The sequence below is a fragment of the Mustela putorius genome, unplaced genomic scaffold, assembly GCF_011764305.1.
Source record: "Mustela putorius furo isolate JIRA1106 unplaced genomic scaffold, ASM1176430v1.1 tig00000228_pilon_pilon_pilon, whole genome shotgun sequence".
NCBI lineage: Eukaryota > Metazoa > Chordata > Mammalia > Carnivora > Mustelidae > Mustela > Mustela putorius.
Window position 1 is genome coordinate 138,157 of NW_025421322.1, and position 19,904 is coordinate 158,060.

At 39.7% G+C, this 19,904-nt stretch overlaps 1 protein-coding gene across 6 annotated transcripts in view; it reads left to right on the top strand.

Annotated features, from left to right (window-relative positions):
* Positions 1-19,904, top strand: part of ESRP1 (epithelial splicing regulatory protein 1) — a 56,533-nt gene that overhangs the window by 5,541 nt on the left and 31,088 nt on the right. For all 6 annotated transcript variants that reach the window (XM_004768554.3, XM_004768551.3, XM_004768553.3 and 3 more), the window contains exons 4-10: positions 326-440; positions 14,224-14,322; positions 14,460-14,514; positions 15,815-15,925; positions 16,041-16,173; positions 16,268-16,310; positions 18,511-18,812. In XM_004768554.3, coding sequence (XP_004768611.1) covers positions 326-440; positions 14,224-14,322; positions 14,460-14,514; positions 15,815-15,925; positions 16,041-16,173; positions 16,268-16,310; positions 18,511-18,812 — 858 coding nt within the window. The remainder of the gene's footprint in view (positions 1-325; positions 441-14,223; positions 14,323-14,459; positions 14,515-15,814; positions 15,926-16,040; positions 16,174-16,267; positions 16,311-18,510; positions 18,813-19,904) is intronic.

The following is a 19,904-nucleotide window of genomic DNA, read 5'->3' on the forward strand; positions in this document are numbered from 1 at the left end:
CTGAAATGATTATGGTTGAAAAGAGTGTAGTTTTATCACTCAGAAAATACATGACAGCCTGAATGTACTATAACTTCAAAGGTGTTTTAAATGAGCGCATATGGAACACAAATGTAATCTGTTACCTTAAAATAAGGTATTTTTTCCATGACACTTGTCTATAGGATGTAATACTGTACCAGAAAATAAAGTCACTCTTATATTTGATTTAAAAAATTCAGTTGTGGTAAAATATACTGCCATTAAGTTCTTAGGTTTCTAGTTATTAGAGAAGCATTAAACTAAATTCATCTAGTTAACAGTGTCTACTTTTGTCCTTCCTCAGAATGTATTATTGCCTGAATGCTTCTATTCCTTTTTTGACCTTCGAAAAGAATTCAAGAAGTGTTGTCCTGGTTCACCTGATATTGATAAACTGGATGTTGCAGCAATGACAGAATGTATCCTTTAAGTGATTACCCAAGAATCATTTGAAAAGGTAGCTCTAGATAAAATGGCAATTCAAGAAAGTATAAAGTATTTTTAAAAAGATTTACTTACTTGAGAGCAAGAGCTTGCGAGCATGGGAGTGGGGGGAGGGGCAGAGGGAGAGAATCTTCAGCAGACTACCTACAGAGCAGGGAGCCTACAAGGCTTAATTCCATGACCATGACATGAACTACACCGAAACCAGGAGTTGGAGGTTCAACCAACTGAGCCACTCAGGCACATCTAAATTTTTTTTTTTTAAGATTTATTTTTAATTAAAAGACATTTATTTGAGAGAGCGTGTGTGAGCAGCGGTAGGAGCAGAGAAAGAAGGCAAGAGAGGATCTCAGGCCGACTCCAGACTGAGTGCAGAGCCAGATGTAGGGCTGCATCTCACAACCCTGAGATGATGACCTAAGTTGAGATCAAGAGTCATTCGCTTAACCGACTGAGCCACCCAGGCACCCCATCCCTAAAATACTTCTAACTTTGTTAGTGTATGAATGAAATTTATTTTTCCAAAATTTGTTTATTTTACTAGAAAGACCTAATCGTATAATTAGAGGCAACTTTCTTGAAGTTATGATTTACTGAATTTGAGTACTGATTTAGTTAGATGGACCTAGAATTGGATTTTTATGAGCTGAGCACATCTAAAATAGAATTCAGGTTCACATTATTGGAAGTGTCTGGATTTTTTTGGTTGAAGAATTGTAAGACTACCTTTTTAATTTATTTATTTGGCAGTATGTGTGAAAGAGAGCACAAGCAGTGGGGAGGGTTAGAGGGAAAAGCAGGCTCCCTGCAGAGCAGGGAGTCTGATGGGGGACTCAGTCCAGGACCCTGGGATCATGACCTGACCCGAAGGCAGATGCTTAACTGCTCGAGCCACCCAGATACCCCTTTACAAACATTGGTACCCCTTTTAACCCTCTTGGGTTTCTCAAATACATCTGAGATTGTGGTGATGATAGTAAGTCATCTTTTGAGATGATAAAATGATGTTGGGACTTTACCCCCCAAATTCTTTCATTACCAAGATTGTATCCTTGATGCACTATGTATTGTAAAAGTTTTATAATCACAAATCTTGTAGTCATGACTGACCCATCATTTTCATCCAGTAAGACTTTAAAGTGCTAACTAATAAGTAGTCATGTGCTAACATCAGATGTGAAATTGAGTAATAGAAGAGTTGGGCAACTGACCCAAAGTCACTATGAGAGCCAACTTGAAGTCAGATTTAAGTTACTTTCAGGAACTTAATGGGCCGTAGATGTTTATTCTTTTTCTTTTCTCATTCTTTTCAAGAGCTAAAGCCTGATTCTTGTTTTATTTCAAAATTTCCCTTCCAGGGTTCCTGGGTGGCTCAGTGGGTTAAGCGGCTGCCTTCAGCTCAGGTCATGATCTCTGGGTCCTGGGATCGAGTCCCGCATCGGGCTCTCTGCTCAGCAGGGAGCCTGCTTCTCTCTTTATCTCTCTGCCTGCCTCTATGCCTACTTGTGATCTCTCTTGGTCAAATAAATAAAATCTTTAAAAAAGGAAAAAAAATTTCCCTTCCAGATTGGAAAATGTTTGCATGTTTTTCCTAACCCCTTATAAGCAGGGAAAACCCATTGTATCTCCCTTCTTTCTAGAAGTAGTTAGCTAGAAATTTGCTTTCATGTTCCCACTAGTACTGGGAGGTAGGCGTGCAGTAAGTTTATTTGGAGGGAATTCTTGGAAGAATTAAAAAATTGGGACAGCAGAAAAATTGTTACTAATTGTTCTGTTGGTTTGAAAGTGGTATTAGTCTGCTAGGACTACCATAACAAATATATTAGACTATGTGGCTTAAACAACAGAATATAACTTGTTCATAGATAGGGAGTCTGGGAAGTCTAAGGTAGACAAAAGAGAAAACCAAAGAAATCTGGAGGAAAAAAAAAAGATGAGGGAAAGTCTAATTTAAAGTTACCTAATTTAGAAAAAGACAATGTGAGTAAAAAAGGCAGTATATTAAGAACTGTTTATTTTTGACTATTCAGTATCCTCTTTTGGCAAAGACAATCTTCCCCTAGTGATGATAGGTCACATGCTAGTAAAAGTTTCCCTAGATACAAGCAACAGGTTCTTATGTTTGGGTTTTTCAGTTTTCTCAATGTATTGACAGTTTAGAGAGAACTTCCTAGAAATTCACATTTTCTTTTTTCCCGTTGGTTTCTTCTTGAGACTTCATGTATATAAAATTTGGGGTTATTAGTAAACATTATCAGTGTAGTAATCTGGACTTTATACTCGGTTTGTACTTTTTTTTTTAAGATTTTAATTTATTTGACAGAAATCACAAGTAGGCAGAGAGGCAGGCAGAGAAAGGAGGGAAGCAGGCTCCCTGCTAAGCACAGAGCCCGAAGCGGGGCTCGATTGGTTTGTACTTTATTACCTACATACCAGTATACAGTAATTTTTTAAAATAACAAATTGAACTATCTGGCATTTAAGTGAAGAAATAGGATGCTTTGCTGATTATTTTTTGTCATTCAGTTTAATCCTAGCTCTAAAATTTATTTATTTGAGAGAGAGAGAGCGCGCGCATGAGCAGGGAGTAAGGGCAGAGGAAGGGAGAGGATCAGGCTCCCTGGGAGCCTGACGTGGGGCTCAATCCCAGGACCCGGGGACCATGATCCAAGCCGAAGGCAGACGCCTAACGAGTGAGCCACCCAAGTGCCCCTTGGTGGTGGTTCTTTTTTCAAGTTCCATGAAGATGAAAATCAGAAATATTTGACTATAGTAAACAAATGAATTGTGAATAAAGCTAACTTGGGCTCCATTTCAGACACAGGGCACTTGAAATATGAAGAAATTCATGGCCATTTAGTAATGCTTCATTGGAATAACTAGGGTATTTTCTATTTCTTGAAAATTTTGATTATAAAAAAAATTTTTAAAAATCTTGATTATATCCTACATTCTTTGGGTTTATATTGGAAGAGTCTTAGGTTTGTAGTTTTCTTCCCAGTTAGAAAGTAGAATTTTAATCTTTTTTTTTTTTTAAATATTTTATTTATTTGTCAGAGACCGAGGGAGAGCGAGCTAGCGAGCAAGCACAGGCAGACAGAGAGGCAGACAGAGGCAGAGGAAGAAGCAGGCTCCCTGCCGAGCAAGGAGCCCGATGTGGGACTCAATCCCAGGACCCTGGGATCATGATCTGAGCCGAAGGCAGCTGCTCAACCAACTGAGCCACCCAGGCGTCCCTAGAATTTTAATCTTAACTGTTCTTATTAATGTTCTATCTGCATATTTCCTTACCGTTTAATAGGTAAGAAATCTCGTGCGCCTGGGTGGCTCAGTTGGTTAAGCGACTGCCTCTGGCTCAGGTCATGATCCCAGGGTCCTGGGATTGAGCCCCACAGTGGGCTCAAGTTGCTCAGCTGGGAGCCTGCTTCTCCCTCTTCCTCTACCTGCTACTCCACCTGCTTGTGCTCTCTCTCTCTCTGTCAAATAAATACAATTTCAAAAAATAACAATAGGTAAGAAATCTTAAGTTTTCCCGACAGTGGTTTTTTTTTTTTTTTAATTCTATTTATTTATTTTACAGAGAGAGTCACAAATAGACAGGCAGAGAGAGAGGGGGGGGGGAAGCAGACTCCCTGCTTGAGCAGAGAGCCTGATGTGGGACTCGATCCCAGGACCCTGAGATCATGACCTGAGCCGAAGGCAGCAGCTTAACCCACTGAGCCACCCAGGCACCCCCGACAGTGGTTTTTTACACTGAAGCTGTGATCGGTTATTTTATGACTCCAATTGGGAGGAAACATTATTGGCTTTACTGGGCCACCTAAGTCCTCAGGTCAAAAACAGTCATACCAGATTTGAGTATGTACTTGTCCTTATCTATACAGAGGCTTTCCACGATCTCTGAAGAGTTGTGTTCTTTCAGATCACTAAGTATTTCCCTTTCTCGTATGGAAATGACACTGAATTTGGAAACGGTAAAGATGGTCATTACACATCCTTGATGGTTTTGCCAAGTAGATGGGGAGTCATTTGCTCCTGAGGGATTACCTGTCCAACCAGGTAAACGAGGGGAGGGAGAGGCTCTTGCCAACCCTTGGAAAGGAACAAGTAAGGGAATACCCAGCTTCACTTTCCTGGGAAAGTTACTTGAGTTTTCTAAGCCTCACCTTTTATCTCAGGTGTTCTACATGAAAGCTTTGTAAAGTACCAGGAGCAGTGTAAATGAAAAAGTAAGACTACTCTGATAAAATAAAGGGTTTAGGAATTCTTGAACACAGTGCTGGTCCTTATTTTAGCACTTACTTCCCTCTTTTGTCTTTGCGTTGGTTCTAAGACCACTTCTGGTGTTACTGTTGAACCTTTCTGAGTTCTTCAAGTTGTAGTTTTGTTACCTGCCTTTTATAGTATGCAGTCTCCGAAGAGAAGGCCTCATTTTGCAGGTGAACTGTGGGTAAGCATTTTGTAAGCTTTTTATTTAATCAGGTGAGGTGGTAAGAGTGTGAAAATAGGAATCGGGTCCTCTGATTTTTGGGGGGTGCAGTGGGGGGGGGAGATTATCTTAGATATTTAGAGGAAATTAATATAAGCTTTCTCCTGTGAAAAAGATATTTTGATTGTGGGACTGTTTGTATAAATGACTTCTTTTATCCATTTTTAAAAAGAGCAACCCTATTTTTTCCCCAATGGTGGATGGAATTACTTCCTCCCAGTTTCTTAACCTGTGTTTTCTTAGCTTTGTTATTCATGAACTAACTTATTCTCATTAACCAAGACCTTGTCCATTGTGTTTACTTTGCCAAGCCTTTAATAAGAACTTCTTTTTTTTTTTAAGATTTTATTTATTTGAGAGAGAGACAGTGAGAGAGGAAACATAAGCAGGGGGAGTGGGAAAGGAAGAAGCAGGCCTTCCACTGAATAGGGAGTCTGATGTGGGGCTTGAACCCAGGACCCTGGGATGGTGACCTGAGCCCAAAGCAGACGCTTAATGACTTAGCCACCCGGGCATCCCTAATAAGAGCTTTTTAATAAAGTCTGGCCTTGTAGGCAAGCAGGTAAAAGGTTTGTGAATAAGTGCTTATGTGTATGCTCCAGCAGCCCCCTCACAACCAGTGGAGGAGTGTCACCCCCTTTTTACAGCTGGGGAGACTGAGACAGGTTTTAGCTAGAGGTGCCAGCACTTTAGCCAGAGTCATTCTCATATAAAAATTGTGCTCCTTAACTAGGAGATAATACTCTAGAATTTATAAAGCCATTTGAGGGTGAGATTGGCTATTTATAATAGATTATGTCCCTTCTAGGTTTACGTTCCCATTTCCTGAGCACATACTTGAACTGTTCAGCAAGAAAGAGGAATTAACTTCGTAAAATTTCTTATCCAGTTCCATCCATATGTGCTGTTTATTATTAGCAAATACCATTTCACTAGTGCAGTTTTCCACTGTCAGGATGAAAACAATAATCGCTAAACCACTCCTGTCCGCCCGTCCAAGGGTTAGTAGGAGTGTGTGTGTCTGTCTCACCACTTCTTGATGGGGTGAAGGATTTATGTGTGTGCATGTGCTAATACAGTGACATTTGCCTATTTTTTCCCATATATTAAAGATGGAGATGGGTGCCTGGGTGGCTCAGTGGGTTAAGCATCTGCCTTCAGTGCAGGTTGTGTGTCCCAGGGTCCTGGGATTGAGCCCTGCCTTGGGTTCCCTGCTCAGCGGGGAGCCTGCTTCTGCCTCTGCCTTTCTCTCTCACTCTCATGAATAAATAAAATCTTAAAAAAAAGAGAGACAAAAACCTTAACAGCAGAGTGGTTAAGAACAGGAGCTTTGGAGTCAGATTTATTGGGGGTGAATTTAGTGTATCCCTCAGCTTCAGTTTCTCTATCTTAAAATGGGCATGCCTATTGTAAGGAATAATAAGATACTCTATGCAACCACTTGGCCAGTACCTGGCCGGCCATACACTTTCCTGTGATGACTATGATCCTTTGAGCTTTACCAGGTTGGGGGTGGGGGTGGGGGTCCTCAGATGAAGAAAAATAGCTTCCAAGGACTTAAAAAGGACTTGATTACTGATTTAGGAACTTATTTAAACTATTTTACACTTAAGATTTTTTTTTTTTAACTTTGAGTGAGATTGGATATAGACCTTTTAAACATCGAGTGTGTTAGCTGTGTTAGTACAGCTAATCTTCAAGGTTAATTTTGCTTTCCATTTGTAAAATTGTATGTGTGGTTAATTCTGCACTTCCGTCCTTCTTCTGATAAACTGAACGGGGCCTTGACAATTGCATAAATCTTCATTGCCTTGCTTAAAAAGGGGAGGGAAGTGCTGAATCCTCCTTGGTACCTTTCTGCGTATGAAAGGGATTTTAAATATCTTCAGGTGTACAGTTAAGCTAGGTTAGTAGTTGACCTTGTTAGCTAGTGGGGGGAAGAAATTATCTTTGGCATCAGGTTGGCATGATATGAGCCAAATCCGTAAATACTCTGGTTTGTGGTCTGTAATAGGTGACTAGAAATACTGTATATTTTTGGCCAGCACTCAGTTATGTTAATTTTTTTTTTTTTTTAAAGATTTTATTTATTTATTTGTCAGAGAGAAAGCGAGCGAGATCGAGCACAGGCAGACAGAGTGGAAGGCAGAGTCAGAGAGAGAAGCAGGCTCCCTGCGGAGCAAGGAGCCCGATGTGGGACTCGATCCCAGGACGCTGGGATCATGACCTGAGCCGAAGGCAGCTGCTTAACCAACTGAGCCACCCAGGCGTCCCAGTTATGTTAATTTTTTGTGGTTTATTTTAATTATAAAATAATTTTTAAAAAAATATTTATTTGACAGATCAGAAGTAGGCAGAGTTAGGCGGGGTGGGGGAGGAAGCAGACTCCCTGCTGAGCAGAGAGCCCAGTGTGGGGCCTGATCCCAGGACCCCAAGATCATGACCTGAGCCAAAGGCAGAGGCTTAACCCACTGAGTTATAAAATAATTTCAAAATGTGCGTTTGGGAATTTCAGGGTAATTTTTTGGTTTGTTTTAGAAGGACTGAGAAGACAGTCTCCCTTTCCTATTTTGCTTACCCCACCCAAGTGTCTTTTCCTAAAATAAAAATACTCACTTTCACTCTTTTATTGAATTACTGAAGTCTGTCTTATTTCTTTGACAGTATAATTGATTTGTCAGTTCTGATTTTTGTTAAAATAATATCTCCTGAGGTAATATTTGTTAGGATGGGTCTTACTGTTTTCCCTGTTGGAAGGAGTAAGCCCTCTTGGAAGAGTTAAAACTGTGGTTTTGGATTTTTTTTTTTTTTTTACCAGCGTTTTATTCTAGTATGAAAAAGTTGTTGCCTTGACTCCTAGTTGTATTTTATAGTGGCCTTCTTGATTTGTTTATTTCAGAGCTTACTTTAAAATATAAAAGGTTATTTAGAGAATCTATTTTTTAAATTATGCAAGTCATTTAAGGGTGGTTTATCACTTCTTTCCCTTCTTTCCTTCACATACTTGTAGGAAACTTGAATTCTTACTTGGGGTACTAATTCCACTTCTCTTTCCATATTCTGTTGGTTATCCCTTTGTTCATTAGCATAGGCATTTTGTTGTAGTATGTCTGGCCATTAAGCCATTGTGTTCTAGATAAAGGAGCGGAGTAGAAGTGAAGGAAACAGACTTGTCTGCTGAAGGGTCTGTGGCAGGGAAGAATGGCTTGGAGTTAGAATTTTTAATTGGGATACAGTTATAGTGGAGCTTAAACTTAATCATTCCACTATGTATTTGTTTTATATATGTAATTCTCCTAATATAAACTACAAATTTAGTTTAAAAAAGATGTTACTTACAAGTGAAAATTTATAATCAAATGTGTCCATTTTTAGGCAGTCAGAAAAGGTAACTTTTTTAAGTGGATGAGCTAATACTGGCGAGCTTTGTTTAAAGGTATTTATTTATTTGTTTGTTTGTTTATTTTTGAGATGGTGAGTTCATATAGCTGGACTCTGTAAAATCTTGCTCTCTAAATTTCACCCTCTGCTAATACACATTTTGGGCTAAATCCTGAAATCCGTTTCACTGAAGGAAGCACTAAGGAAATGTTCCTCCTATTCAAATAATGGCAAAGTCTGGACTTCTGAGCTTGGCATAAATGTGGCACTTTGCTCAATTGTAGCTTCAGATGTTAGTGTTGTTCCCACCATGTCTGGCTTTACCCTTTCTCATTTCCTCATGGCATTTCTCACTGTAAAGCTGGCTAAGCCTGTTCGTGCTGTTGTGGCTGCCTCGAGGGTAGAATGAGTAAGTTGCGTGATGAGCCATAAATCAGGAGGCATAGACTCATCTTTCCTTCCCTCAAGATCAGACGTGCAGCAAGCCATTCAATATGTAATTAAAATTGATAGGGGAAAGAATTGGTACTAAACTTTTTTTTTTAACCCTCCTTTGTTACTCATGTTAAATTCTGGTAAGGATTATGAATTGAACATGCCTTCTGAAGAGGGTGTGTGTGTGTGTGTGTGTGTGTTTGTGTGTGTGTGTGTGTGTGTGTGTGTAAGTAAATGTGTGTAAGTTTTGGTTTTGGTTTGGGCATGCAGGAGGTTGGGTGACTTGAAAGTTGTCAGGAGCTCAGAGCTGCTGATCCTTAGTGTGTGATGTCTTGAAGGGAAACGTGTTGGGACGTGTCCTGTGGAACCAAGTTAGCCAAATGTCTAGAACATATTCCTACTTTAAAAGCAGAGTTCAGTAAATAATTCTTCATCTACTAATCCATGTCTGTCTTTTATTTTTTATTTTTTTAAGATTTTATTTATTTATTTGACAGAGATCACAAGTAGGCAGAGAGGCCAGCAGAGAGAGAGAGGAGGAAGCAGTTTCCCTGCTGAGCAGAGAGCCTGATGCAGGGCTCGATCCCAGGACCCTGAGATCATGACCTGAGCCAAAGGCAGAGGCTTTAATCCACTGAGCCACCCAGGTGCCCCACTTTCAGTCTTTTCCACTTGACTTTTATATATACATTTAGAAATCTTCTGATAAAGTATTCTCAGAATGAATTAAGCAAAGCTTCTTATCTTGGTGCAGGGAATTATATACACATAGTCAAATCAGAGATGTATTGTAATTCCGGTTCTTACCTACCAGCTGGGAGCCTGGGTGAGTTAGGGAACTTACTAAATCTTGGTTTCTTCATCCATTTGGTTTTACCATTATCTGCCTGGTGGGGCTGCTGTGAAAATAGAAGGAAACAGATGGTGTTTGGCATGAAATGGTGTTTAATGCCATCGTTTATGTCAATAGATTCTGAGAAATGATAGGTGCTGTCGTAGATAGCAGAGGTATCTACATGCTTAGGAAATGTCTAGTACTGTTGAGAGAGTATTTTATAGGAGTAGTAATATCTAATCAATTCTTAAATTGATGGTTGCAGCCTAGAGCAGCCAGAAAGGTATTGGTGATGGATGGGTAGGAGTTACCTATGGTCTCATTTGGTTAGGGGATTATGAAGATAAACTTCATAGAGGAATTACCTGAGCAAAGGTGAGAAAGCTCGACACCTTATGTGTAGAGGAGAGAAAACAGTGGTTAGAATGGAATATCCTTTTTCCCTCCTACTCCTCCAAAGCTTAATTTCCCTCCAATATTCCGTTTGGGGACAGGACGGTAAACATACATTCCTGTGTGGCATTCTGGTTTTGGCCATCTCCAACCGATCTCTCTTCCTTTAGGCCAGAGGTCAGCAAACTTTGAGTAAGGGGCCAGGTGGTCAATAATTTAGATTGTGTGTGTGTGTCTGTTGATACGGGTTTTGACAAGCACTGAACTGGGTTCATCAGTGGTGTTTCTTTGGCCGGTTTTCTTGAAAATCTGTTCCATAATGGTCTCGTATATAAGAGCTTTTTCTGATGGTTCAGTAGATAGTTAGGGGTGAAGTTGGAACAATTGGGAACTCTTAGCCTATGCTGGTGGTTCTCAACCTGGGTTGATTTTTTCCCATTCGGAGACATTTGGCATTGCCCAGAGATACTTTAAGTCAGAACTGAGGTGGATAGAGGCCAGTATGCTAGTAAAAATCCTATAGTATGCAGGACTACCACTTCCATCCTCACCCTCAACAAAGAATTATCTGGCCTATTGGTCAGTAGTGGCAAGGTTGAAAAACAGTGATTTATACAATGGGATTGGTTTCCACTTCTTAATGCCTTTCTCTTGACTCCATTGCACCTAGCCCCTGACGAGGCTAAAAGCGTTACTAGAATTGCAGCGTTCCAGAGGACTGTTTACTGGCAGAGTTTGTGTGATCGACTATGGCTAGTCATAGCTAATCCTTCTTAGTTCTGTAAGGATTCTTAAAGTCCTCCCACCTCCACCCCTGCCTTCCCAGAAAATTTAGGGCAGTTGTCTTCCCAAAGTATTTTCATCATTTGACTCTTGTTTTTCTGTCCTGTCATCATATTCCTTGAAAACAACACTCGAGGGGCGCCTGGGTGGCGCAGTGGGTTAAAGTCTCTGCCTTCAACTCAGGTCATGATCCCAGAGTCCTGGGATCAAGCCTCGAGGCTGCTGAGGACACTCTCTGCCGGGCAGGGAGCCTGCTTCCCTTTCTCTCTCTCTGCCTGCCTCTCCGCCTACTTGTGATCTCTTTCAAATAAATAAATAAAATCTTAAAAAAAAAAAAGATTAAAAAAACCCCACTCAATTAATACTTTATTGTGTACTTTCCATGGATAATCATTTCATTTTATTTATCTTTTTAAAGACTTTTTTTTTTTTTTTTTTTTGAGATTGATGCGGGGCTCCATCCCAGGACACTGGGATCATGACCTGAAGGCAGACACTTAACTGACTGAGCCACCCAGGCATCCCTAAGACTATTTTTGAGTAATCTCTACACCCACTGTAAGACTTGAATTTATAACCCTGAGATTGAGTCACATGCTCTACTGACTGAGCCAGCAATGCCCCCCAATAATCATTGCTCTTGTTGCTTGAGCATCTCCTGGGACTGTTTCTCTAATCTCTTAGTGGGCAGGGCATTTATTTCATCACTAGATGATGTAAAGGGTTGGACTGGGGGTTGGGGAAGTGCAGAAATTATCTGTCATTTCAGTTTGATTATTATCCTGTTAGTATACAAATTAGCATATGGTGAATGACCCTCAAAGTGATTATCATGGGTTATGAAAGTTGGCCACCCCAGGGCTCTAGGAAGAAGGGGAGGACATCACTTTTTATAATGCCTGCTTTGTGCCCTGGACTTGTTTTATCTCCTTTAATCTTCACAAAAATGCCCAGGGAGGCAGAGATTATCACAGCTTTGGCTTTTCAGATAAGCTGAAGTTCAGTGCGGTTGAGTAATTTGCCAAGGAACATATGGCTGCATTTCTACATGTGGTATGTTTAAAGGGCTGAGAAATGTAGCTGGGTGAGGGACAGCAGGAAGTGAAGGAAGTGAAATTGTCCAGCATAGTGAAAAACAGTAGCTCCTTATGGAGAAAGAACGGGGAGGGGAGGGTGTGTAGGAATGAAATGCAAAAGGATTTTGGATTGAATGGAGAAGGTTATTGCTCATTGAAGTAGCTCTTCAGATTATTGGTTTTTGTTTTGTTTTGTTTTAAAGATTTTATTTATTTGACAGAGAGAGAGATCACAAGTAGACAGAGAGGCAGGCAGAGAGAGAGGAGGAAGCAGGCTCTCCACAGAGCAGAGAGCCAGATGTGGGGCTCAATCCCAATACCCTGGGATCATGACCTGAGCCGAAGGCGGAGGCTTTAACCCACTGAGCCACCCAGGTGCCCCAGATTATTGGTTTTGATGCTTTGTAGACCGAGCTCTCTGAACTGTTTTAACATTTTATCCTCTTTGATTGCCGTGAAGTAGTGCCTTGAACTTAATGTCTGTCTTCATTTTTCACCCTTATAACAAAATACCAGTTAGAAAACTAAAGGCAGGGGCGCCTGGGTGGCTCAGTGGGTTAAGCCGCTGCCTTCGGCTCAGGTCATGATCTCAGGGTCCTGGGATCGAGTCCCGCATCGGGCTCTCTGCTCAGCAGGGAGCCTGCTTCCTTCTCTCTCTCTCTGCCTGCCTCTCAGTGTACTTGTAATTTCTCTCTGTCAAATAAATAAATAAAATCTTTAAAAAAAAAAAAAAAAAGAAAAGAAAACTAAAGGCAAACATTCTAATAACCACCCACCAGATGGCTGTTTTCGTTTTAAGCTCCAGAAAAGACAGAGTAGTGTAATGTTATCTATTATACGCATCACACTGCATTATGAAATCTGCAAATTTATACATAATACCTAGTGTGACTATAGTATTGAAACTTAAAAATAACAGAATTAACCATTGTAGTAGCTGTTAACTTCTTGACAAAGATAAAAGTTTATTTTAGAAAGATAGTAAATGGGGTGCCTGAGTGGCTCAATGGGTTAAAGCCTCTGCCTTCAGCTTAGGTCATGATCCCAAGGTCCTGGGATCGAGCCCCACATCGGGGCGTTCTGCTCGCAGGGAGCCTGCTTCCTCCTCTCTCTCTGCCTGCCTTTCTGCTTCTTTGTGATTTCTGTCTGTCAAATAAATAAATAAAATCTTAAAATAAAAGAAAGATGGTAAGTCTGTAAAACTTGATGGAAATCTTTTCTGGTCTCACCCTGTATCACAGTTTAAGGCACTGTTTCTTTCTTTCTTTTTTTTTAAGATTTTATTTATTTATTTGACAGAGAGATCACAAGTAGGCAGAGAGGCAGGCAGAGAGAGAGAGATGAGGGGAAGCAGGCTCCCCGCTGACCAGAGAGCCTGATGTGGGGCTTGATCCCAGGACCCTGGGATCATGACCTGAGCTAAAGGCAGAGGCTTTAGCCCACTGAGCCACCCAGGTACCCCATAAGGCACTATTTCTTAAAAGCCCTGTTTCCTGGCTTACCCAAAGCATGTATTCACTTGATCCAGAGCCACATTGGCCATTGTTAGCTCTGAGCATTTGAATTGTTTCTACAAATTGACTCTAAAAGGACAAGCATTTGCTGACATCTAAGACAGCTATACTACAGGGTCTCCAAAAATCTCCTAGTAGGGAAGTTCCCCTTAAAAGTGGCATCGTAGAAATAGTGTTATCAGTAATATGAAGTGTCTTTTTCAAACAGCCTAAAAAAGCCATTTGATAGATACCTCATGGTCTTGACTATATGTCTTTCAGTCCCCATATTCATTGCCTTGCATATGCTGTAAAGGTAATAGGGTGAAGGAATTCACTAATTCTGGTGTATACTTCATGGTTTGACACTAAATGGAAGTGTTTAGTATTCATGCATTTGCTACTACTCAATAAATTTTATTACTGGTAGTGCCTCAGGACAGGATTGTTTGGGCCATTTTACTATATATTTACCCAAGAGGGTAATTAGAGACTCCAGGAAGTATGGGTGAAGTCCAGAGTGACAGGAAGCAACTATTCTGTGATTTCAAATAATTTGCAACCTTAGATGCATTTTACCTGGCTTTTTGGCTCTGTGGGAGTTTAATCTTGGGCTAGAAGCACCTCATTTTACTTCCTCAAAGTGTTTCCTTAAGGGGCGCCTGGGTGGCTCAGTGGGTTAAAGCCTCTGCCTTCAGCTCGGGTCATGATCTCAGGGTTCTGGGATGGAGTCCCACATCCGGCTCTCTGCTCAGCAGGGAGCCTGCTTCCTCCTCTCTTTGCCTTCCTCTCTGCCTACTTCTGATATGTCTCTGTCAAAGAAATAAATAAAAAAATCTTTAAAAAAAGTGTTTCCTTAACTTAATATCCCAGGCTTAAACTTTGAGAAGACTGGTTCAGTCTCCCGGTATGGAGCCTCTCAAGTTGAAGATATGGGGAATATAATTCTAGCAATGATTTCTGAGCCTTATAGTAAGTATTGCTGTGGTAACAGTTGTGGACCTAGAATTTGGTCTTGCCGTGTTTACCTCATACACACTTTTGAATGTCCTCCCATAGCTTTCTCTCCCTAATAGCTAAAATGATGACTTCTGTGTTCTTATTTTTAGATCACAGGTTTTCAGATCCAGAGAGAGTAAATTACAAATTTGAAAGTGGCACTTGGTAAGTCATAGAGTGGTATTCCATTTGAGTCTTTTGATATGTTTTATTCATATTGTGATACTTAACACCCTTTGTGTTTCAGTAACTTCACTAAACCTTTTGGCTATCCATTTTTTAAATATTAGGTTATTTATAAAAGAAGGTTATATCTTAAAGTGAGCTTGGACGTTGGGGGTTAAACTTAATGAAACTTAATACTTGCAACTTCAGTCACTGTGACCCTTAGGTATCCTGTCTGTGCTTCTTTTTGCCTCTCTGAACTATTCATCCTCTCACAGGAAAACTTACAAAGGAAGAATCATAGGCTTTAAGAGTTCACAAGATTTTTACTGAGATAATTTAAAGTATGTTCTATCAGCTTCTACTTTAAAGCAAAGGAAATAAGTGGTAAGAAGTATGAAATGGTGGTATCTCTGTGATCACAGGCAGACCTGTTTGCTTGTAATCACTGCAGTGAATTCCTGAGACTGCCTGGTGCCTGAAGTGAGCAGAAACTTCTGAGTTCATTGCCCATAGAGAGACTTTGGATCTGTTTAGTTGGGGAGAAAGTGATTCATTTAGGAAGTGTCCTAGGACTTCTGGAAATAAGAATATGGGAGGAACAGAACATCAAAATATATAATATTAAATATTAAACAGTATGTTATATAAATACATATAAATATTATATAAATAATATTTATATACATATAAATGTATAATGACGTCAAAATATATACTAGGTGATTTGCAAGTGACTCATTAAGGTGTGGGAACTCCTGTGCATTTCCATAAACACTCTGTGATGGCTCCCCTGTTTGATGGAGGAGATATTTTAATGTCAGAGTTCTGACTGCATGTATATATTCCTGACGTGGGTTAATTGCCAGCTTTATGCATATCTTAAGTTTTGCTGTCAAACTGGATTTCAGCTCCACTGGTAATACTGGCCGGATCTGAGAGTAAATATAAACCTCTCCTTCTTAGTTCTGGGGGAATTTACTGGCCTTCAGGATATTGGGAGAACTTTGCTTCCTATGAGCTGAATGGGTCCTTTTGCGTGTATGCCCAGCAGGCAGCAGCTCAGCTGATGGATGGTTTGCTGAGTGACCTCAGCTTGGCTTTCTATAGTGAACTAGCTAAAGAATAATTTGAACTGTGCCTAGGTAATCTTTGAGGTTATGAAATAAATCAGGCAGTATTACAAGTCTGTCTGGATACCAAATAATACCTTATATGTAACTAGGAAAGTGGTAACTTGGAATAGGTCAGATCCTCTAGAGCTAATTAGGCAACATGAAGTTTTTTGCTTGACCCACAGCAGCAAGATGGAGCTTATTGATGACAACACCATAGTCCGTGCGCGGGGTTTACCGTGGCAGTCTTCAGATCAAGATATTGCAAGATTCTTCAAAGGACTCAACATTGCCAAGTTGGTTTTCTTTAATCTCTATTTTACTTAGTAATCCCAAAGAGATAATGGGTGTCCTATCATTTTTCCTCACTGTGCCTTTTTTCCCCCCCACTGCTATCTGTCCTTTTCAAAGGGGAGGTGCAGCACTTTGTCTGAATGCCCAGGGTCGAAGGAATGGAGAAGCTCTGGTTAGGTTTGTAAGCGAGGAACACAGGGATCTAGCATTACAGAGGCACAAACATCACATGGGGACCCGGTACATAGAGGTATGTCCTCACAACTTGAGATCCTTGACATCTTGAATTAGTATTCATGTTGGAAGGCTCAGAACCTGTACTTACTTCTTCTTTCTTTTTTTAGGTTTACAAAGCAACAGGTGAAGATTTTCTTAAAATTGCTGGTGGTGAGTGCTTTTTATATAATACATCTATAAGAAGAATCTGAAATGTATTTATATAACCAGGGTAGATAAGTGGGGTATGAATAGTTTTTATTACCTAAAGAAACATAGGAGTTGACTTTTTAATTAAAAAAAAAAGTGTGTGTGTATATATATATATATACACACACACACACACACACACATACATATATATGAAACCATACAAAGGTGAAAGGGTCCTTTAAAGTCATGTACAGTGGGAGAGAGTAGTTCTTGAAAGAAGTTAGTCTGAAAACTACTTTTTTTTTTTTTAAGATTTTATTTATATACTTGACAGAGAGAAATCACAAGTAGATGGAGAGGCAGGCAGAGAGAGAGAGAGAGAGGGAAGCAGGCTCCCTGCTGAGCAGAGAGCCTGATGCGGGCCTTGATCCCAGGACCCTGAGATCATGACCCGAGCCGAAGGCAGCGGTTTAACCCACTGAGCCACCCAGGCGCCCTGAAAACTACTTTCAAACAGCCACACCAGAGTACCTGGAATTGTTGGCTATGTGCTTGTAGGTTTGCTCTCAAGCTTCTGTAACTCCTCATTCAATGGCCAGGAACACAGTAGTTTTCTGGCTCTAACATGTTTGAGTACATAGTGTTTGCAGTAATAAGGTCAGAAAAAAAATGGGACCAGATACTGTTTTTATCTCATTATTGAGTGATTTGTTACTTTAAAACCTATAAGGAACAGATGCATAATAAATGTTGATTATGGTTTGAAAGGTTTTTTTTTTTTCCTATACATAAAACTATCTTGTAAGTTTCTATTGCTGTTACACAGCTTTATAACTATCTCCTTTTAGTATATTGTGAATATTTTCCCATGTAACCAAATTTTCCTAAATGTTAATTAATATACAGTATTATGTATCATACATTTTTTAAACACCCTGCTGGACATTTATAACTCATTTCCAATTTTTCACCCTAAATATGTTTCAGTGAATATTCTTGTATCTCTGTAAGTGCCACTTATTAGGATAACTATAAAATTAGGATAGCTAAATCTAAGAATGCAGGTAGACCTTTTAAGAGACTTTTGAAAATACTCTGTTGCCAAATATATGCTAGGGTGACTTTCAACTTAACTGTAGAGAACATTTGTATCTTGGTAATACATAGCCCAGGTTAAAATCCCTGGAACTGTTGAACTTGTAACAAAAACATCTTGTTTGCACAATTTGCTGGTATATTTCCGTTTTGACACTTAATTCGTTAGATATGAAGGCTTCCAAATTTGTACAGCTTCAAGATTGCTTCCAAAATCATAAAGTGATGTTTGATATTGTTTGAGGATGAAATATATTTGGAGTTGCTATGGTTCTGAGGTTCCATGATAGATGGCAAAGTTAACTCCTGCATTAATCCTGGGATCTCATAGTATGTGGGTAGTATGAGAGTTTGCTTCTTGAAGGAAAATGTTATGGGGGCATCTGGCTGGCTCAGTAGGTAAAACATGCAACTCTTGATCTAGGGTTTGTGAGTTCAAGCCCCATGTTAGCAATAGAGCTACTTAAAAATAATAAAATGTTGAGTATATGAGCTTGAAGGATATGCTTCTAAATATTTGCTACATGGCAATATTATACAAAAAGCTTGATGATAGAATGGTAATGAATCTCAAAACTGGCTGCTGTGTTCATTATACTCCTCTTACATTTGAAACTTTCTTAATAAAAAGTAATCAGGAAAATAATAAATTGCCAAAGTGAGTGCTTTGTGTGTAGACTTATTATCGTAAGTCTATGAGGTAGGTAGTTTTACTCCCATTTTACAGATGAAGACACTAAAATAATAGAGGTTAAACTTGATTAAAGTCATAGCCTAGTAAATGGCAAAGTCAAGATTGGACCCAGGCATTCTAGGTTCTTGACCTGTGCTCTTACCTAGCATGATGATTTACTGCCTCTCCATGAGAAGAGTACAGTGATTGGTCCATGATTTGATTGTCTGGCCACCTTCCCAAGTTAGGTGTTTTATGAAATTGTGGGGGCCCAGGGTTTGAATTTGTGGGGAGAGAAATCCGATTCCTGGAATGTTGTCAAGAATTCAGTGGGAGAATGAGTTTTAATGATAAACACAAGACATTGCCAAGAATTTTACCATTTTAAGCTGGGTGAAGTCGATGTCTTAACCATTTCTCCCCATGCTTCCTGGTATTTGTGTTCCCTAGGTACATCCAATGAGGTAGCCCAATTTCTCTCCAAGGAAAATCAAGTCATTGTCCGCATGCGGGGGCTCCCTTTCACAGCCACAGCAGATGAAGTGGTGGCCTTCTTTGGACAGCATTGCCCCATCACTGGGGGGAAGGAAGGCATCCTCTTTGTTACCTACCCAGATGGTAGGCCAACAGGGGATGCTTTTGTCCTCTTTGCCTGTGAAGAATATGCACAGAATGCATTGAGGAAGCATAAAGACTTGTTGGGTAAAAGATACATTGAACTCTTCAGGAGCACAGCAGCTGAAGTACAGCAGGTTGGTTTTTAAGCCCGTTTTGGTGGCTCTGGGTGATTTTCTATTTATTTCCAGGAACAACTCTACATTATTGTGTTAAAACTTAAAGAATACAAAAAGTATAGGTGCATTTTAAAAAATTTCATTCTGTGATTAGAAGATAGCCACTGTTATTTTCTATGCATCCAGAGAAAATGTGTTTGTTTTTATGTAATTAGACTGTTACTATAGATACATTTTATATATTTTTTAAAACTATGTATCTTGCAAGTTTAACCATGTCTAAAAAATTTCATTTTTAATGTTACGTACATAATTTACTGCGAAATTCTATTACACATTTAAATTGGCCTTTTTTCATCTATAAGAAATTTCTAGATAAACATGCTTATGAGACTCTCAATTCCTGATTGAGTCTTTAGAACTGGATGGAGTGAGCTTTTAAGGTTTGTTTGTTTTTTTAAAGATTTTATTTATTTATTTGATAGACAGAGATTACAAGTAGGCAGAGAGGCAGTCAGAGAGAGGAGGAAGCAGGCTCCATGCTGAGTGGAAAGCCCGATGTGGAGCTGGATCCCAGGATCCTGGGATCATGACCTGAGCGAAGGCAGAGGCTTTAACCCACTGAGCCTTCCAGATGCCCCAAGGTTTTTTATATTTTACCAATATCTTAATATCCCAAAAGGCCTGATCAGTTCTATACTGCTGGTAATGGTATAAGGTGTCCTTTTGTCCTGTTACTCTCCCAGAATTCAAAAATGTTTTTGAGGCACAGGTGGACAATCATTTGGCCCAAAATGATCCAGACATGAAGCCATCTGTAGGGTTTCAAACCTTTTGGCTATTCTTGACTTACCAGCTGAAGGGTCTTTAAGGGTCTACATTTTTCTTTTGTATCTGAAATCATGCAGTCTGCTTCACATGTGGCTCTTCCAACTTAATCTGTTTGGGTCCCCTAGTAGAATAGAGCAACTTTAATGATACATTCCATTTTTTAAAAGTAGTTTAGGACACTGACTTGACTATCATTCCTATGAGTTCATAAAATGATTTTGTCTAGCTTCTTTTCTGCAAAGCCCATTGTGTATTGTGATTTGAAACAATTGCTCAGAG